Genomic DNA, 16,273 nt, shown 5'->3' with positions numbered 1-16,273 from the left:
CCAAGCCCAAGTTTCACTGTAAGTCCCAGACATCTAAACTGTCTGAAAGTAGGATTTACAATTTTATCTATCCAATGCCTCTGAAAAAATAAATTCAATTTTCACAAAGTTGGGTATTTTTACATTAAAAACATGGAAAAGAATCACTAGGTAACTAAAAAGGGCAGTAACAGTATCAGAATGATGACATGTCACACTTAGACTGAACCACTCTCCACGATACTCCTAGAAATAACGAGTGCTCTTGAATCAAGAATATGGAGGCAGATTAACAATTAGGGTTTATGTCCCTTATTCTTTAATCTGCAAATTTAACAGGATTAGGAAACAGAAGAGAAATACAAGGAGTAAGTACAATAGAGTTGACCAATCATACAAAATCTCATCAATTCTACTTTACATTTCATAGGTCACTACATTATTTTGCTTTAAAAGGTTTCCTTGACAAGATGCTGGAGGACTTGGCGCAGGTATACAATGCTGACAGTGGAAATATTTTTATTAAGTGCTTCAGGAAAAGAAGCAGATGATCCCAAGTCACCAAAAAAACCCCAAAACCCAAGCAATCTTTCGAAAAATTATTCCAGTCTGTAAACAGCAGCTTCAATGTTCATAACCCAGAACACAATAGTTTCATGAAACATTATACAAAGCAGTCCTGTAAAAAAAAACAAAAAACAAAAAAAAACAGAAGCAAGAAAAGGCGCAGCATGAAGTAATTTCAGACAACCAGTTTTGTGAGAGCTTTAATGGCACAAAATGTTTATAAGCTACAACTTATACATGTACTGTAAACTGTATATAATGTTACAAAGTGCTAACTAATTTATGAAGAATGCATAATCACTTTGGCTCAGTTAACTCCAATATTTCAACAAATGTCAATTAAAAAATTTGAATTTCTAACAATCTTCAGCTTTCACTTTTTAAAACAGTAAGTAAATATGCATTTGCTGCAGTTAAGTTAGCCTGCTGCATTTTTAATGTGCGAGTTTATGCATTTTTTTCTTGATCTATTTACAAATATTCTAGGCCAGTTTTCACTGAATGTAAGAAAAATGAAGCCTGCATTTTTTTTTTCCAAAACTGTAAACAGGTATAAAGCTTTTTAAACAACATTTATCTTAACAAAACTTCAACTATCAATAGTTGAAACCCCTTTTCAAATTATACAACAATCTGTTTCTGTTCACTGTAAAACTAGAAGTTGTAGACTTTCATCCAAAGCTTATAGTAGGGTATCAATAAATACTGCATTGTATCATAGCAAGTGTTACAGTGATCATGTATCCATTCCTCATTTATAGTTTTCACAATTTTTACTTCACGGCTCCTTCAAATATTGTAAGCTGTGTTGATGCTCTAACCACAAGCTTGTAATATTATTTATCAGATATTCTGAAGAAGAATTACCTTTTAATTTAGAAAGGGGTAAATTTTTTTTTTAAAAAAGTACTCCCTACTTAATAAAAAAAAAATCTATTTTTCCACTACTCCAATTTCCATACAAAACAAGGTGCTGTAATTAGAACTGAAAAGTGTTTCAGCCTTTCTCCCATCCCTCAGTTTTTAGGACTGTAAAATGATGTACTTGATACTATCTAAAACACCCTTCACCACTTCCCCTTAAACCTCCCCCACCTTTGGGTGAAACCCAATATCCACGCTTGAAACAAATATGCAGCTGTAGGCAACTCAAGTGCCACTAGTATTCACAGCTAAAAGAAAAAAAGCAGATGATTTCAAGAGAATTTTTTTGTTAGACTGCCCTTTCACCCTGAAAGCATTCTCTAACAGCATTCAGAAGTAGAGAATAAAAATAAATACAGTTTAGCAGTGGATTTATACCTAACTTTTTTTACTTCCTGGGAGCTAAGTTCTTTTAAAACCAAATCTCAGTTGGGATTTAGCTTCTATGCATCAACTGTTTCAAGCGATCACTGCTATATCAAATAATCAACTTTATAAAGTCTGATGCAAGCAAACAATTATAGGTAGCTGTTCTCTCCAAACTGGCTGACTATATTTTCTTATTACTTTCTACAAGTCAGCCTACTAAAGTTTTTATTTAAATGAGATTTTTGCTAGTCTTAAAATTAGCATTGGTTCCCTAAATACTTAGTATTAAAGTCTATATCATATTTTTTTTATATATTCATATATATATAAAAAAAGAGTATTCTATCCTTCAGAGTCATGCTACATGTTCTGAAATCCAATAAAATCTATTTAAGGACATGACTGTCCCAATGCTTTGTAACAATTTGGTACTAAAGCTTCACATTTTGAAAAGAAGTGTCACTGAAGGAGGACAAGGCTTAATGTTCCCTAAGATAAAAGTTCAACAACATTAGTGAGAAGTCTATCTAACATGAGACATCACGAGTGACTTTCAGATTCCATGTATCCCCAAAAGGAGATTGTACAGTAAACAATGAGAGATAGGAATATTGAAAACTCATTTGCAGAAGACATTTCAGAGCGTTACAACTTCTGAATCCTTACGCACCTGCAAGATTGTCCCCCTTAAAGATAAGTCAAACGCTTTACTTTCTGAAACTGCCATATCATCATAATTGTAAATGGTTCCACAACAAACAGAATCATATCCTTTTATACAGAGTCTAACTACACCTACTGCTGTTGGGTTTTTCCTTAATTTAAAACTACTTTTAAAAGGAAAATTTCACATTTAAAATTTTCCCTTAAGAAAACAGGTAAGGAAAAGAAAAGCTTCTTCACATGCAAACAATGCAATTTTTCTAACATTTTCTAGGCATCGGACAGGTTTTCCTACAAGGAATAAGGAGCTGACTTCATAGAAAAGACAAGATTACAACAATTACCTAATATTAAAATATGCTGATGGATTTAGTTATCCTGCTTTAAAATTTATGCAGTCTTTGCCTCCTGCAAATCAAATGGTGTTAGCCAATACAAGGGGCCAATTCCCCCAAAAGCTGATTTAAACTCTTTTTTATTGCCAGTGATTTCTTAGTTTATTTCACAAAATTCATTTTCACTCTAATCAATAATTTTCTTCTGAAGAGACTGTTAATTTTATCACCATAATACAGTCAACAGTTATACCATGCATAACTGCAATTTAAGTCAGGTTGCACTAAGGAGGCAACAGCATCACTGAAAAAATTAAAACTTGCTGGTGGCATTTTGCATTGAGAGAAGCCCTTGCAACATATAGACAGTTGTAAACTCCGTTCAGCAACTCTGACGTGTCTTGCAGGCCAAGAGGCAGGGGAATGGGAGGAGAGAGGGAAAGAATGTGGATAGCGAAACACCTCAACAGAGTTCCAACACAATACTGAATTCCAGAGTTAGCGAAAACCTGGATATGTAAGGAAAGGGTGAAGTCAGGGTCATGCTTAAAATGGTCTCAAGTCAAATGTACTAAATGAGACAGTAACACCTTCACAGGTCACGTGGATTCCCAGGTTTTGCACTCCATCTTTCAATAAGTGCTGGCTGAAGGTGTGGTCAGTCGTTTTCCAATGTAGATGCTGAAATAAAAAGTATAAGGCATATCGTATTTCACAGAAATACTTCCCACTTTCCAAACAGTCCTTACACACTCGGCTATTCTAATTTGTCTTTCAAATATGTCTGATGAGATTCTTCCAAGGACTTCACTTCTCTTCTATAACATTACTTAAAGAGCGAGATTTTCAGATGAGCCTAGAAGGACCGATGCTATCAATGTTCAGTAAAAGTGGGTTCCCTCCAGTCCGTAGCTCATTTGAAAACCCCAGTCCAAAAGTTTGTGTGTTGTTTGTAGAGTACCTGACACGGGGGCTCTTGAACAGCCAAGCAACACTCACAGATTATTACGGTAAAACAAAGAAAGCACTGCCTATAAAAGGAGGGTTTAAAACACTGAGCATTGAGGATCTACGCAAATGCTTACCTCTAACAAATCCAGGCAAGGTTTAATTCATCGCAGAAAGACAGACTTTGCTACAGTACAAATATCTTACAGTAAATTCTATCCTCCTAATTTATTTGATAGTTTACAAGAATTTAAAGAGCACTTGAACTACACCCTCAGAAACAAGTGGGAAGCTTAATAAGAACATATTTTGAGTACGTGTCTTTGTCCCCATCACTGAAGAACGTAAGATGGATAAACATAACGTAAAGACTTAAGCAAGATGAGTGATTATGTTGGATTACGCAGGCAATGAAAATATTGCTGAGCAGAACTGTAGCTGATCTTGCAGGACACGTCCAGTATTTCATGTATCTTTCTTTAAGTATTCAAACCTTGACTCAGTAATACCACACAACTGCAGCATTAGACACTGAAAATTACAGAGTATGTGCCATACACACAGAACTCCAGCATCATTATTTGTACAATGTGTTTTTGAAATGGTTAGTAAAAGTTACAGCAGTTTTCCACCTATTCTGTTCTTACTTTCCCTACATTATAACCTGAAGCATTTAAGCAGGTGTGGATAATCAAACGGCACGTTATAACTTCAAAGGTTATTTGCAAATTCATAATAAACCATGCATTTCCAATATAAGAAACTTCATCTATTCTAGAAATAAAGCATATTAATGGCTGCAAAGTTTCAATTGCTGCAAAGTTTTCCTGCATTTTGAAAAGTGCACCAAGTCTATCTTGAGCAAGGTGCAACAATACTCTAGTTATTCTAGATAAAGCCCTTTTCAGCAGGTACCTGACAGACAAGTGGAAAAGCAAAGCCAGATGCAAAAGTTGAAGTGAGAATTAGGTTAATACTTACCCTAGTCCCAAAGCCAAAACATGAGATATGAACAGAGATGGAATGAAAACCTTAAGAAATTCTGCAGAGAAAATGCCACCTTTTTTCATTGCTCCACTTTTTCTCATACTTAAAGACACTGAACGTTTAGGATGTCTGAAATGAAATTCCCTGAAAGAAGAGGGGGAGGGGGGAAAAAAATTCAACAAGTTTGGTTTTTTTTGGTTTTTTTTTTTTTTTCTTTTCCACACACAAATGCACAGATCTCTGTAGGAACATTTTTTTTTTAAAGTACAAAGAGCTAGAGATCAAAGCAAGAGATCCCTTACACACAGTAAGGAATCAAAGAGAATAATAGGAGGTATTGTGGAGAGACCACTTACACAGACAGTATAGAGACAAAGGGAGCAGTAGCTGAAGAGAGAGGTAGGTCCGAGAGAGGGAATTTCAGGATGTGATTTGTTAGCAAGAGCCTCATTTTTTGTTCCAAACAGAGATACAGAAGTCTGCCAGATTTAGACAGCATCTTCTATTTTAATAAAAATGCTTTGCATTCAAGGATCTCAACGTTTCCCCTTCCGTGGATGAACATTACATATTTTACATAGAAAGAAAAAGAGGTACAGAGAATTTAAGAGACTTGCTCAACACTATTCCGTTCAATAAGCCAAAACTAAATCCCATGAATCCCAGCTCCAAGTACCCAGCTCTCCCAAGAATTATAATTTTGTCAAGAAACCTTGTAATCAGCTTGCTGTGGATTTGTATTACTTTCAATAAAAAGGTAATTCTGTTGCTAATGAGATTTTCATACAAATCTATCTTTTTCTAAGATGATCTTACTTGGAGAGCCAGAGTAAGTTCCATGCAATTGTGACTTATGATTCTTCTCTCCTTCACATAAAAGAATATTCGTTTAAAAAAAAAGTTTAACTCACTTGGGAGGAATGTTTTCAGGCCTACTTGACCAGTCTGACACCCAGTCAGCACTTTTCTTCAAGACTTCCAACTCTTTCTCTCCTTCTACTGCTTCTTCTTCAGACTGAAAATATACATGGGACAAGCCTTATAACACTCATTAGCTCCTCCTTATGGTGTTAAATCAAGAGCAACAACAGTGGCAAAATGATAAGCACCAAATAGTGACACCTGATAAACGAGCAAGTGTTCTTGGACTCCTGATTATTTAGAAGAGATTGTACTATGCCAACAGGAGGATCTGAAGAAGTCAGTATACCACAAATTTTATTACTATATCCAGGACTTCCACATCATTGCAAGTTGTTTGTTTGGGTTTTTTTAAAGAAAAAAAAAAAGATTATTTTAATCCTAAATGTAAACCAGCATTATGCAAAAAAATACTAAACCAAGTTTTTACAAATGGCAAAACCTTTAAGTTGGTGGCATTCAACTTAAAGCATACAGAACGTGGCTAAAGCATGGAAAGACAGCCAAATAAGAAGGTTTCAAAACCAGTATTTTGACTTTTTTAAAGGTCTTATTAGTCATTTAAAATTTACGGTACTTGCAACTAGCAGCTTCTACTGGGTAGGTCCCCGATGCAGTAGGGAGAGGCAAGCAGCACTACAATTGTCTTGATCCAATGATTTAACATTACATCATTAGATGCTAATGTTACCATATAGGAAAAAAAATAAATTAGGAAGACTAGAGAACGCCACTGACTTTGGTACAAACTCTTCCTTATGATTAAAAAAAATTTCCTGAGTGACCCTTAGTAAAATAAGATAAACTACTTACAAAGATTAAAGTAGGAACCATACCAAAACCAGAAGTAATCAAATATGATAGTCACAAAAGTGAGATGGCAGACCTGACCAACAACTTCAGCTCGTTCTGGCTCTATAGGGCAGAGCTGCAGCAGTCCTACTGTTCGGCCAGGTCTTTGACAAAATTAAATGCAAGGTTTCATTCTTCCAGGAATGTTTTTTATTTATACTGCTGAAGACAGCAAATTCTATTAAATGATCAAACTAAGAGTTCAGCATTAGTCTCCTCTCAGTTTGTATTATGGAGATTACTCACTATCATGTGAGCTGACTATCTGTAGAGCAATAAACTGAACACCCTGAAATCTTATGCAGAAATATAAACATTTCAAAAACAAAACAAGTTTGACACACACACTGCAAGCAGTGTTAAACAATAACATGACTGCTACTAAACAGGGCAGTTCTCAGAGTTAACAGATGGAGCCTCATCTCTCCCCTCACTCCTAAACTATTCATCTCTGCAAGTCAAATTTCAGTTAATACAGAACGTAAGCCTAAACAAAGTACCCTGCCTTGTTGTTAAAAATAATTATTCTGGGATGTGTTTTAATTTAATAAAATTTTATTCTGAAAACAACCCCTTAAAAGAAAAGATAGTTTAGTTAAACTGACATAAGCTTGAGTGCACAAAAATTACTTATTATACCTATTTACAGGCAGGTACTATATAAAGTTCTAATAAAAAAGATTGAGTAAAAGCCTGCAAGAACAAAGTACAAGACAAGTAAACAGCCTTACCCAAATGACTATGGGACACCTCTGAATTTTGAATAAATAAGGTTTACATAATTATTTGCTTGTACTGCAGCTAACAGCCAAGTTTACCGTCTCAGAATGAAAAAAAAAAGAATCACTAGAAAGCAGTAGTTTAATGCATTTTTTTGACCCATAAAATACATAACATTTTAGATCTTCTGACATGACAAAGAGCTTGCTCTACCCCTCAAATACTCCCAATAATGATCTACATAAATATATGAACTATATACAATATCCACAACTTTAAAATATCTTTTTTAAAAAGTTAATGTATTTTAAAGGTTAATGAAGAAAATACCTGAGAACTACTGTCTTTACTTGTGTGCATTTCCACATCAAAAGTTATCTGTCCATCTTCTTGAGGTGAAGGGCTAAAGAAAAATTGATTTCATTATGTCATTTTGTCATACTACACCCTGTCACCCAGAGAATCAGTGCAAATAGCATCTCAGCTGAATCATTTCCACATGCACTTCTGCACACTACTCAGATGCGTTACAGACTACACGACCTTTCAGATCACAAATATCAGCATTAGAAAGTCTTCCAAAACCCCTCATCTTTTCTGGTTTTTTTTCACCATTTACAATCCTACCTTTCTCACCAGGGTTGACCATCCTTCCACTGAAGCAAAGAAAGCATTGCCCAAAACTTCAACTGCTACACAAAAGATGTAGATCTCTTCTTCCTTTTAGATACCACTGCCAATACTGTGAATTATAGCTCTCTTTGTATCATTACAAGCAGAAACATCACACATCAAAACACCTTTTAATGTTCAGCAAGAATAGGCATTCCCCTCGTTAGTCTCATTTTGAGGGTTAGAAATTTGGCAATCTACTTGAGAAATTAATCAACTATCGCACCTCAACCAAGGAAACGCTGGAGAATTTAAGTCAGGAACAGTACAAATGCTGTATGATGCACCAATGCAGGCCTCTCATTAGAACACTAAGTGCGTATCTTTAACCTGACTAAAGCTTTCGTGAAAAAGGTGTATTTTAGAAATACCCACATAGAACCCAAAACACCACATTTAAGAGCAACTTACTGTTTAGAACTTTTAGAAAAGAATACAAAAATACCAAAGTACCTCCCCTTTCTTGTATGTTACTTCAACTGTCAAAAGGGGAAAAGAATTGTCAAACAGTTAACAAGTGGAAAATTAAAGTTGAAGAAAAAGAGCGGAATCTGTCTTCATTCACTTAAAACGTGGGTAATGATTAAAAAATTCCTATGCTAGTAAGACTATACAACCATCATTTAGCAAACACTCCTGCTTGGACTGGAAAGTACTAAACTACTGATAGCTAGTTTCTTAGCAACATAGATGTAATAAACTTTATTTTCTATAAACGTAACCACTCTATTTGAAATGCTCGTATGGATTATTTTCAGTCTATTACATCCAGTAATTAAATCAGGCCTAACTAATTTTAAATAGCTTTTATATCTGATCAGCCACTTATATAAGCTCCGCAGTAGACATGACAGTTAGACAGCATTCACCCAGGAAAACCAAAGGAGGCATGAGCAGAAGGACAGCTAAAATTATATATAGAAAGCGCTCAAGGATTTCCAAAACTGCCCCAAAACTTCCTAGAAAAAAGGTGTAATGAACACGTAAGAATATCCTAATGCTCACTTGTGCCTCGAAGGGTTGTATTATTAGGTAAGATATATTTTGCCTTCGCAAGGAAAAAAAGTAGAATACTAAAAGCAAGGAGTACAAATTCTGAGAATTTTTTTTTCTGTTAAGTCCAGTGATATATTTTATTATGCTTGACTAAATATAAAGCACATGTACATAACATTATTATTGAGTCAGTAAAATTAAGATATTTTTATACCATATGTGATTTATGACAACGTGAAATTCAACTGTGGTGTTGATGTGACTTTCCCACTCCTGGATTCCTTAGCTTTCTGTAGCAACGATGTATTTTTCAAGTCAGATGTATTATTTGGTAGCCAGTTACCACGAGCCAGCAAGTACTCCAAATACTGCAGCATGACAAACTTAAGCCTGAGAAAAAGCTTTACCCCTCCACTAGCACCTACAGGATAAAAACTGCAATAATTTGCATGCAGGACTGCAAACATTTCCTCACCTGTCACAGTGGGAACTACCTCTTGAACTGCTCTGTCCTGATTCATGCTGGGCGTCCAGGAGAATTTTTTCCATGTCTCCATTGTGGATGGAGGATGACGACGGGACGTGTTCCAGACCTCCGTTTTTCCCATTGCCATTATCATTGCTATTGCCGTTGCCGTTCATCTGTAACTCCACCCAGGAACCTGTTGGGTCAGGCAGATGTCATTTCATTAAAGCAGTGGAACTAAACCATCTTAAGTTTATCAATTACACACAGAAAAAAAGTATGAATATGGTGAATTCAGATAACATACACTGCTGCTGGGAGAAAGCTCATAAACACGCACTGTAGACAAGACTGACATGTTTCTTCCTCTTTCGTCAACAAAAACACCCCTAAAAAGTTATGTTTTGTTGCTACCTACCTACGGAGCTAGTCAAATAAAATGTCCCCTCTCTCCTCAACTATTAATACTTTAATAGGCCACGTTTCTCTGCAGTTTGAAGCTTCAATTATCTACGTATCACTCGATTACACTAGCCACCTGCTTCCCTGTTCTGCTTCCACATTCCTTTTTGAAACAAAATTTTCATCCCCAGCCCTTTACTATACAACACCCCCATCTCCAATTCTATATTCTCCTTCTTCCCTCTACTTCCACAGGCCCCGAATCAAACCCTAATTTTTAGATACATCAGGCAGGCTGCCATTCTCAGGCCTCATCTGACTTCCTTTGCCCCGGCCATCTAACAAACATCTCCCATTCACTGTCACCTCTCCTGTCCTACCATACCCTTAGCGCCTCGTACCACAGTTCAAACCCCAGAAGCTGGAGGCCGGCATTAGGTTTCCTTACCCAGCTGAAGTACCATCCTAACGTACATCTCATTGCAGTTATATTAAAAGATGTCACTGCTAATAAGCCAAAATAAAAGAGAAATCCAGAGTTCTCACATGTAATAACAGTTAATAAATTCAATGCCATCACTTTAGCCTCTCCCTCCCTCCCTTTTTTTTTTTTCTCTCCTTAGCCAGGGAAGGCTGTATAGCCTACAAGTTGAGATTTAAAGTTTTTTTCCTTTTTTTTCCTTGTAGTTAGACCTACAGGATTATCCCTGTGTGCACTGAGGTTTGACAAAATACCAAGAGCATATCATGAATGCTAAAAGCATCTGCTAAAAAGTTCATATACTCTGTAGTTAGGTCAAGAATTTTTATTTTTGCTTTAAATGTCTTCGCTTGTATTTGATGTGCAGATTAACTAAATGCAAACCCGGTATGTTCATTAGTGACATGTTTCAATTGGAAACAACTGGAAACAAACAGGTTTTGGAAATATTCTGAATTCATAAACATACCATGTAATGTCCTGAGGGGTAAAGACAGAGCAGTAAAGTCTATTCTATCTGTTCCAAGTATTTAGATACATTCCCTATCCAATTGCAACTCCTACCTTCTCATTAAGGCATACAACAAGAATCATTTGACTGTACAGCCACTTTTAGCCATGATCACGGAGGGAAAGATCTCCAATTTGTCAAAAGCATACTGTTTCGATGCAACATTATTTCCCATTATCGGTCAGATAATGATTTCACACATGTATATTATGTCATCACAACTCCTGTGTAATTTAATTTATGCCATCTCAAGGTGAGTGCTTTCAAGGGGTTTGTGTTTGGTTGATTTTTTATTTTTTAAAGACTTGACATCTTCACCACTGAGGTAAAAATATTCAAGATAGAAAAGAAAGCCTAAAGATAAAAATACAAAAAAGCTAAAACTACTTTTTAAACATTATTTGTACAGGTTCTAAATTTTAACACTGATTTCTTCACTTCTGAAATACACCTTAAGAGTGTCTGCACTTACTTTTTATAGCAAAGTTTTGGCTCTGGGAACTGTATCAGTGACACAGGAAGGGATGCATGTTGTAACTCACTCACCTATGCTCAACTTGATTTTGTGAAGCTGAAACTGAGTTTATCCTTAGTACCGATTATTAACTACACCATTATACTGATGACCATGGAAGCATCATACTCGTAAGAGTCCTGGTGGTTTAGAGTCTGGTTTCCCCAAGCTGTATTCACAAACAAGGAATGTAGGGTGTGCACAGAGCTCTTGAGCACAATCACAAGGTGTACACCAACTCTGTACTACACACTAGGTTTTACAGATAATGAGGTGTTAACTGGGAAAAGGCAGCCTTTGCTCAGACTAGTCAGCCTGAGACACAGAGACTGTATTACTTCAGATTTCTGATGGTTGCTGGTGTCTAAATTTCAAAATAAAAAAGGCCACGTTGTAAGAACGACATCAGGAAGGTAGATTTGCTGTGTAGCAACACCCTCACAGCAAGAGGCCACACCTGCAGAAAAGCACGTGGCAACTGCAGTTAGAAGACAGTTAGGCCAGAAAGCTACACCTTTCCCAAAAACCATCAGGAGTAGAGAGCATCTACTGGGAGAATTATAACGCTCGGGATCTGCAAGAACATCTATTATAAAATCAGCTGTGAGTGACAAACAATGTGAAAAGAACAGAGGGCAAAGGTGCAAGGGGATGTCTTCCTCTGACACCAAGCACAGGCAAAGCAAAGCCCAGCGGAAGATGATCAGAACTGGTTGCTCTAGTACACAGCTACTAAACACACCCCCACGGCACTTCAGATTACGCACAAATAAAATCTTTATTAACATTTCTCCTGAACTGACAAAACTCGCCGTTTATCTAAAATGTGTCGTGGCCATACTAGGAAGAACACCCAAATTAAACGGTGAGTAAAGAGTCCCAACAAGTTGAGCAGTAGTTTACATGGCAAGCAGCACGTTCTCCATCTGACCTCACTTTTAATGAGTCAAAATATGTTCAAGGAAGCGTAATCTGACATCAAGCTAAAACATGCTACATACTCCCACTGGCAGTCACAACCGGTTTGGGAGAGGGAGCCAAAGAGCCCTAGTAGTTTCAAAGACTGATTAGAAGGACATCAGTCTCTGCTTCTTTAAAAAGATGCACAGGAATATATTTTGAGAATAAACTGCCCAAGTAATAGGGAGTGCTTTTGCCCCAAGCTTTCTTCAAAACAAAGGAAGTTACATTAATCACCCACATGAGTGAGAACTCTTAATTTTAGCATATTTCTACTTGACAGTAAAATGGGAAATATGGTAGAATTAAGAGTGGTAGAATTTAGAAATATAGTAGAATTCTCCTCCCTTCACAAATCACATAACACACACTTTGGGGAGAAAAAACAACAAGCCACAACTGTTTATATGAATGTTATTTTTCTCCAAAATTGAATTTTAGCCATGCTTTAAGACTAATTATTTCACTATGAATTGATATACACTGACTTTAATGACATGTTTTTCCATAACTGGTGGACTGCTTAAACAGCAGTAGCTAAACATGTGGGGGAAGAGGGGGTCTCACTGTGTTTATTCACTCTGTGATTTCACTTGGGTGGGTGGGAGATCAAGGACAATATATAAATTATATACATTTTATATATACAAAAATACTCCAGACTAGCAGCCCACAAGAAATCTGAGCCATGGTCAACTTGAATAAACTAAGAAATAGAAGTACACCATTAACCAAAGAGAAAAAAAAAAAAAAAAAGATAAAAAGAGATAGAAGAAAAGAAAGCTGTTCAGATTCCCATAATGGTAATTATTAAGCAGATTTTCCATGACAGAGCTGGATTGGTTCCTGCCTAAGGTAGGATTTCTTCTTTTTGTCAATATGTAACAGAGCTTTATAATAATTAAAATATAGGAAGCATCTAGAATTCCCAGAGCAAGCAAGCCTTTTTTTGTGAACCCAACAAAGCCTAAGTTCAGTTACTAGTTTTATTCCCAGGTCTTCTGACCTTCGATTCAAGTGCTAAGGGATCTCTGAATGAAAGGCCCTAAACATGCACAAATGACATACAGAACAAAATGAATAAGTGTCTAAGCTCATTAGCCTGAAAAGGTTCACTGAAAAGCTTATATAATGGCAGAAAATGTACCTATAACACCAAAGCATTGTGGAGCAGCTGAACATCTGAAAGCAGCACTAAGCCTACATGGAGCTGATTGGTTGCATTTGTTTTGTTCACGGGGCACAGACTATCAAACATTTCCTCTCATACCTTGTGCTCACCACCTTCAGTAATCACATTGATTTTGCTAAGCCTTTACGCGCTGATCCAGCAATAAGATCTACGTGGGCAGATCCAGCACAGGCTTACAGCGCACTCATCTCTTGTTGCTCCTATTTTACAGCAGATTAACGCGTCCCAGAGACTAAGTTAACATATTAACAGAAAACAAAAAGGAAATCTTAAAATATAGAAGCATCCAAGATGTGATTTCTAAAGTAAGCATCGAATTAGGCACTAGGCATGTTGCAACTTTAAGACAGCACAATTGTTATTGAAGTACGCTACCAGCGTTGAATACTTTGCTAAAATACCTATTTGACTCAGGTGGACACTGCTGTAAACTGCTACCGTTATCACAAGATGTTGTGTTACCATAACACAATAGCAGTATTATGAAATGGGCATAGCTTATTCTTCTTTAATACAATTCCCATTGAGTTAGAGGGGATCAACCAACCAATATTTTTCGTGGTCAGTTTAACTTCATTGTAAACCACGAAGGTAACAGTTAATCATTAATGCCATTTATTCACCTCTTCAACAGTAGTATCCTCAACAATTACAAACAAATGAAGTGACACGTTGAAGTAGCTGTTTAAAACGAGAGAAAAGCATCTGCCAAGTAAGTACGAGAGCCTACATCAAAAACCACCAATGTGCCTTACTAGTGTTATCCTAGGAACAAAAGGATGCAGCAGAGCAGCTGACATAGATGCCGGATATAGAGGAAAATAGCTCACGTCAGTGGTATTGACTCAGCCACTGAATAAACTCATTCCCACAGTCACGCTCCTCCCCCTACCCTGCTGTATCCCCATCTTAGCTGTTAATACCAGCCACCGAATAAACTCAGTTTAACCACGAAACAAACCTGCTCCTGCTCTCCTCGGCTCGCACCGAGCCACGGCGCTAGCTCGTTCCTCCGGCTGCGCTCGCCGTAGCCCATTCACCTCAGCCCCGCCGGCCGCCGCCTCAGCCGCCCGCGCTCCCGTGAGGAGCAGCCCGGCCCCGAAACCCACCGGCCATCGCCCTCCCCACAGCACCCCGAGCGCTCACCCCATTTTGGCGCGCAGCCCCCCCTCCGCACAGCCCCCTCCGCTTTCCCAGCCCCGCATCCAGCGGCTCCCGCTGCCCCAGCGCCCCGGGCTCTGCGGACACGCCGCCATCCCTCTTCCCACCCCGCTCCCCGTCAGGCAGCCCCCGCTGAGGCGCTGCCCCCTCCCCCCCCCCCGGGCCCCCTCAGGCCTCACCATCCGCCTCTTCCTCACAGGCCCCCCCGGCGGCCCCGCCGATTGGCCCCCGGCGGCTCACGCGCCCCGTCCTCCGCCAATCGCGGCCCGGGGAAGGGGAGAAGGGGGTCGCGGCCCCCGGGGCAGCCCCCACAGCGCCCCCCCCCCCCCGCCCCATTCGCGTTCGTTTCCCGTCGCTACCGGCGGCCGCACTCACTGTTGAGGCCCGGCTCGGTGTGCGTCCCCTCAGCCGGCGGGTTGTTGTTGTTGTTGTGCTGCGGCGGCTCCTGAGGGCTGGACATGGCGGCGCAGGAGCGGCGGCTGAGGCGACTGAGGAGCCGCTGGGGCTGGGACAACAACAACAAACCTGGACTCCGCTCCGGGCCCGGCCACCCCGCCTCCTCGCACTGCGCAGGCGCGGGCCGCGCCGCTCCCGCCCTCCGCCGCTGCGCAGGCGCCGCCGGCCGCGGGGCGCGTGCGGCGCACCATGGCGCTCCCCGGGCTTGCGCACGTCCCGCCGCCGCCGCCGCGCGTGCGCGGGGGGCGGGCGGGCCCTGAGGGGAAAGGCGCGGGAGTGCGGCGAGGCCTGCGCCGTGCCGGCTCTCACCGCCGCGGGTCACCGGGGAACGCGGGCCGGCGGGGCCCGGCCTTCCCCCGCAGATCGCTGGAGCCATCGGCCATCACGGTTCTTCAGGAGAGACAGCTGATGGCGTTCCCTCACCGTGGCCGGAGGCAGAGCCCCAAGGCCTCCAGCCCTTCCCCAGCCCGTGGATCCTGTTCCGCTTCCATGGAGGATGAGATCAGTCTTCAGAGCTCTGTGTCGTTAAGCCCCTATCGCAGTGCCCATCAGGCCTCTGGCTCGGACATGTTTCCACATGAGACGTTGCAGCAAATCCTCTTCCCTGTGCACGACGGGTGTGAGGTAACGTGTCAAACCTGCAGGGCACAATGGTACAAGGCTCCAAACACTTCTTTCCCCTCTCATCAGTCTTCGTTTTGCCTCAGATAATTTTAAGCCAAGTAGGAGGTCCATAAAATGTAGTTAAGACACTCTGAAAGAACTAATGTTTTCTAAGATTTAGAGTAATACCCATCTGAAGTTACAGTGTTTGGCAGACAAACCAACCTCATGCGTGGCAGGTTTTTTAATTATTATGGCAGTTAAGACAGAAAAGATGGCATCTGTGTAACAGAATTGGACTTTTTTTAAACTGGGATGCAAAAGCATAGCTACAAAAAGTGAAATTATTAGTGTGCGCCACAGTTTCCTTTCAATATGAAAATGAAGAGGCAACCTCAGGCTATTTATGCACATGGCAGTAACACTGGATTTCCACAGAAGAGACTTTCAAATGCAGTGAGATACAGATGCAAACATCTACCTACCCTGCTGAGATTTCTTCAGTCATGAGTAGCTTCTGTACCGATTACCTATTCTTCACTTTCATTAAATTAACATATATAGAAAATAGGGTTCTTCTAAATTATTAATTTC

The 16,273-nt window shown here is 39.6% G+C and overlaps 1 protein-coding gene across 1 annotated transcript; it reads right to left on the bottom strand.

Moving 5' to 3' along the window:
• Positions 1-733: 733 nt before the first annotated feature.
• On the bottom strand, positions 734-15,192 carry BNIP3L (BCL2 interacting protein 3 like). The gene is made up of 6 exons (XM_074852011.1): positions 14,996-15,192; positions 9,409-9,595; positions 7,596-7,668; positions 5,684-5,787; positions 4,767-4,916; positions 734-3,518 (listed from the first exon to the last, which is right to left on the bottom strand). Exons 1-6 carry the CDS (start codon positions 15,078-15,080, stop codon positions 3,470-3,472), a joined length of 648 nt encoding a protein of 215 aa, XP_074708112.1. The 5' UTR covers positions 15,081-15,192; the 3' UTR covers positions 734-3,469.
• Positions 15,193-16,273: the final 1,081 nt, after the last annotated feature.

The sequence above is a fragment of the Strix uralensis genome, chromosome 28, assembly GCF_047716275.1.
Source record: "Strix uralensis isolate ZFMK-TIS-50842 chromosome 28, bStrUra1, whole genome shotgun sequence".
Taxonomy (NCBI): domain Eukaryota; kingdom Metazoa; phylum Chordata; class Aves; order Strigiformes; family Strigidae; genus Strix; species Strix uralensis.
The sequence above is the reverse complement of the archived record's forward strand: the minus strand, read 5'-3'. Positions and strand labels throughout refer to the sequence as shown.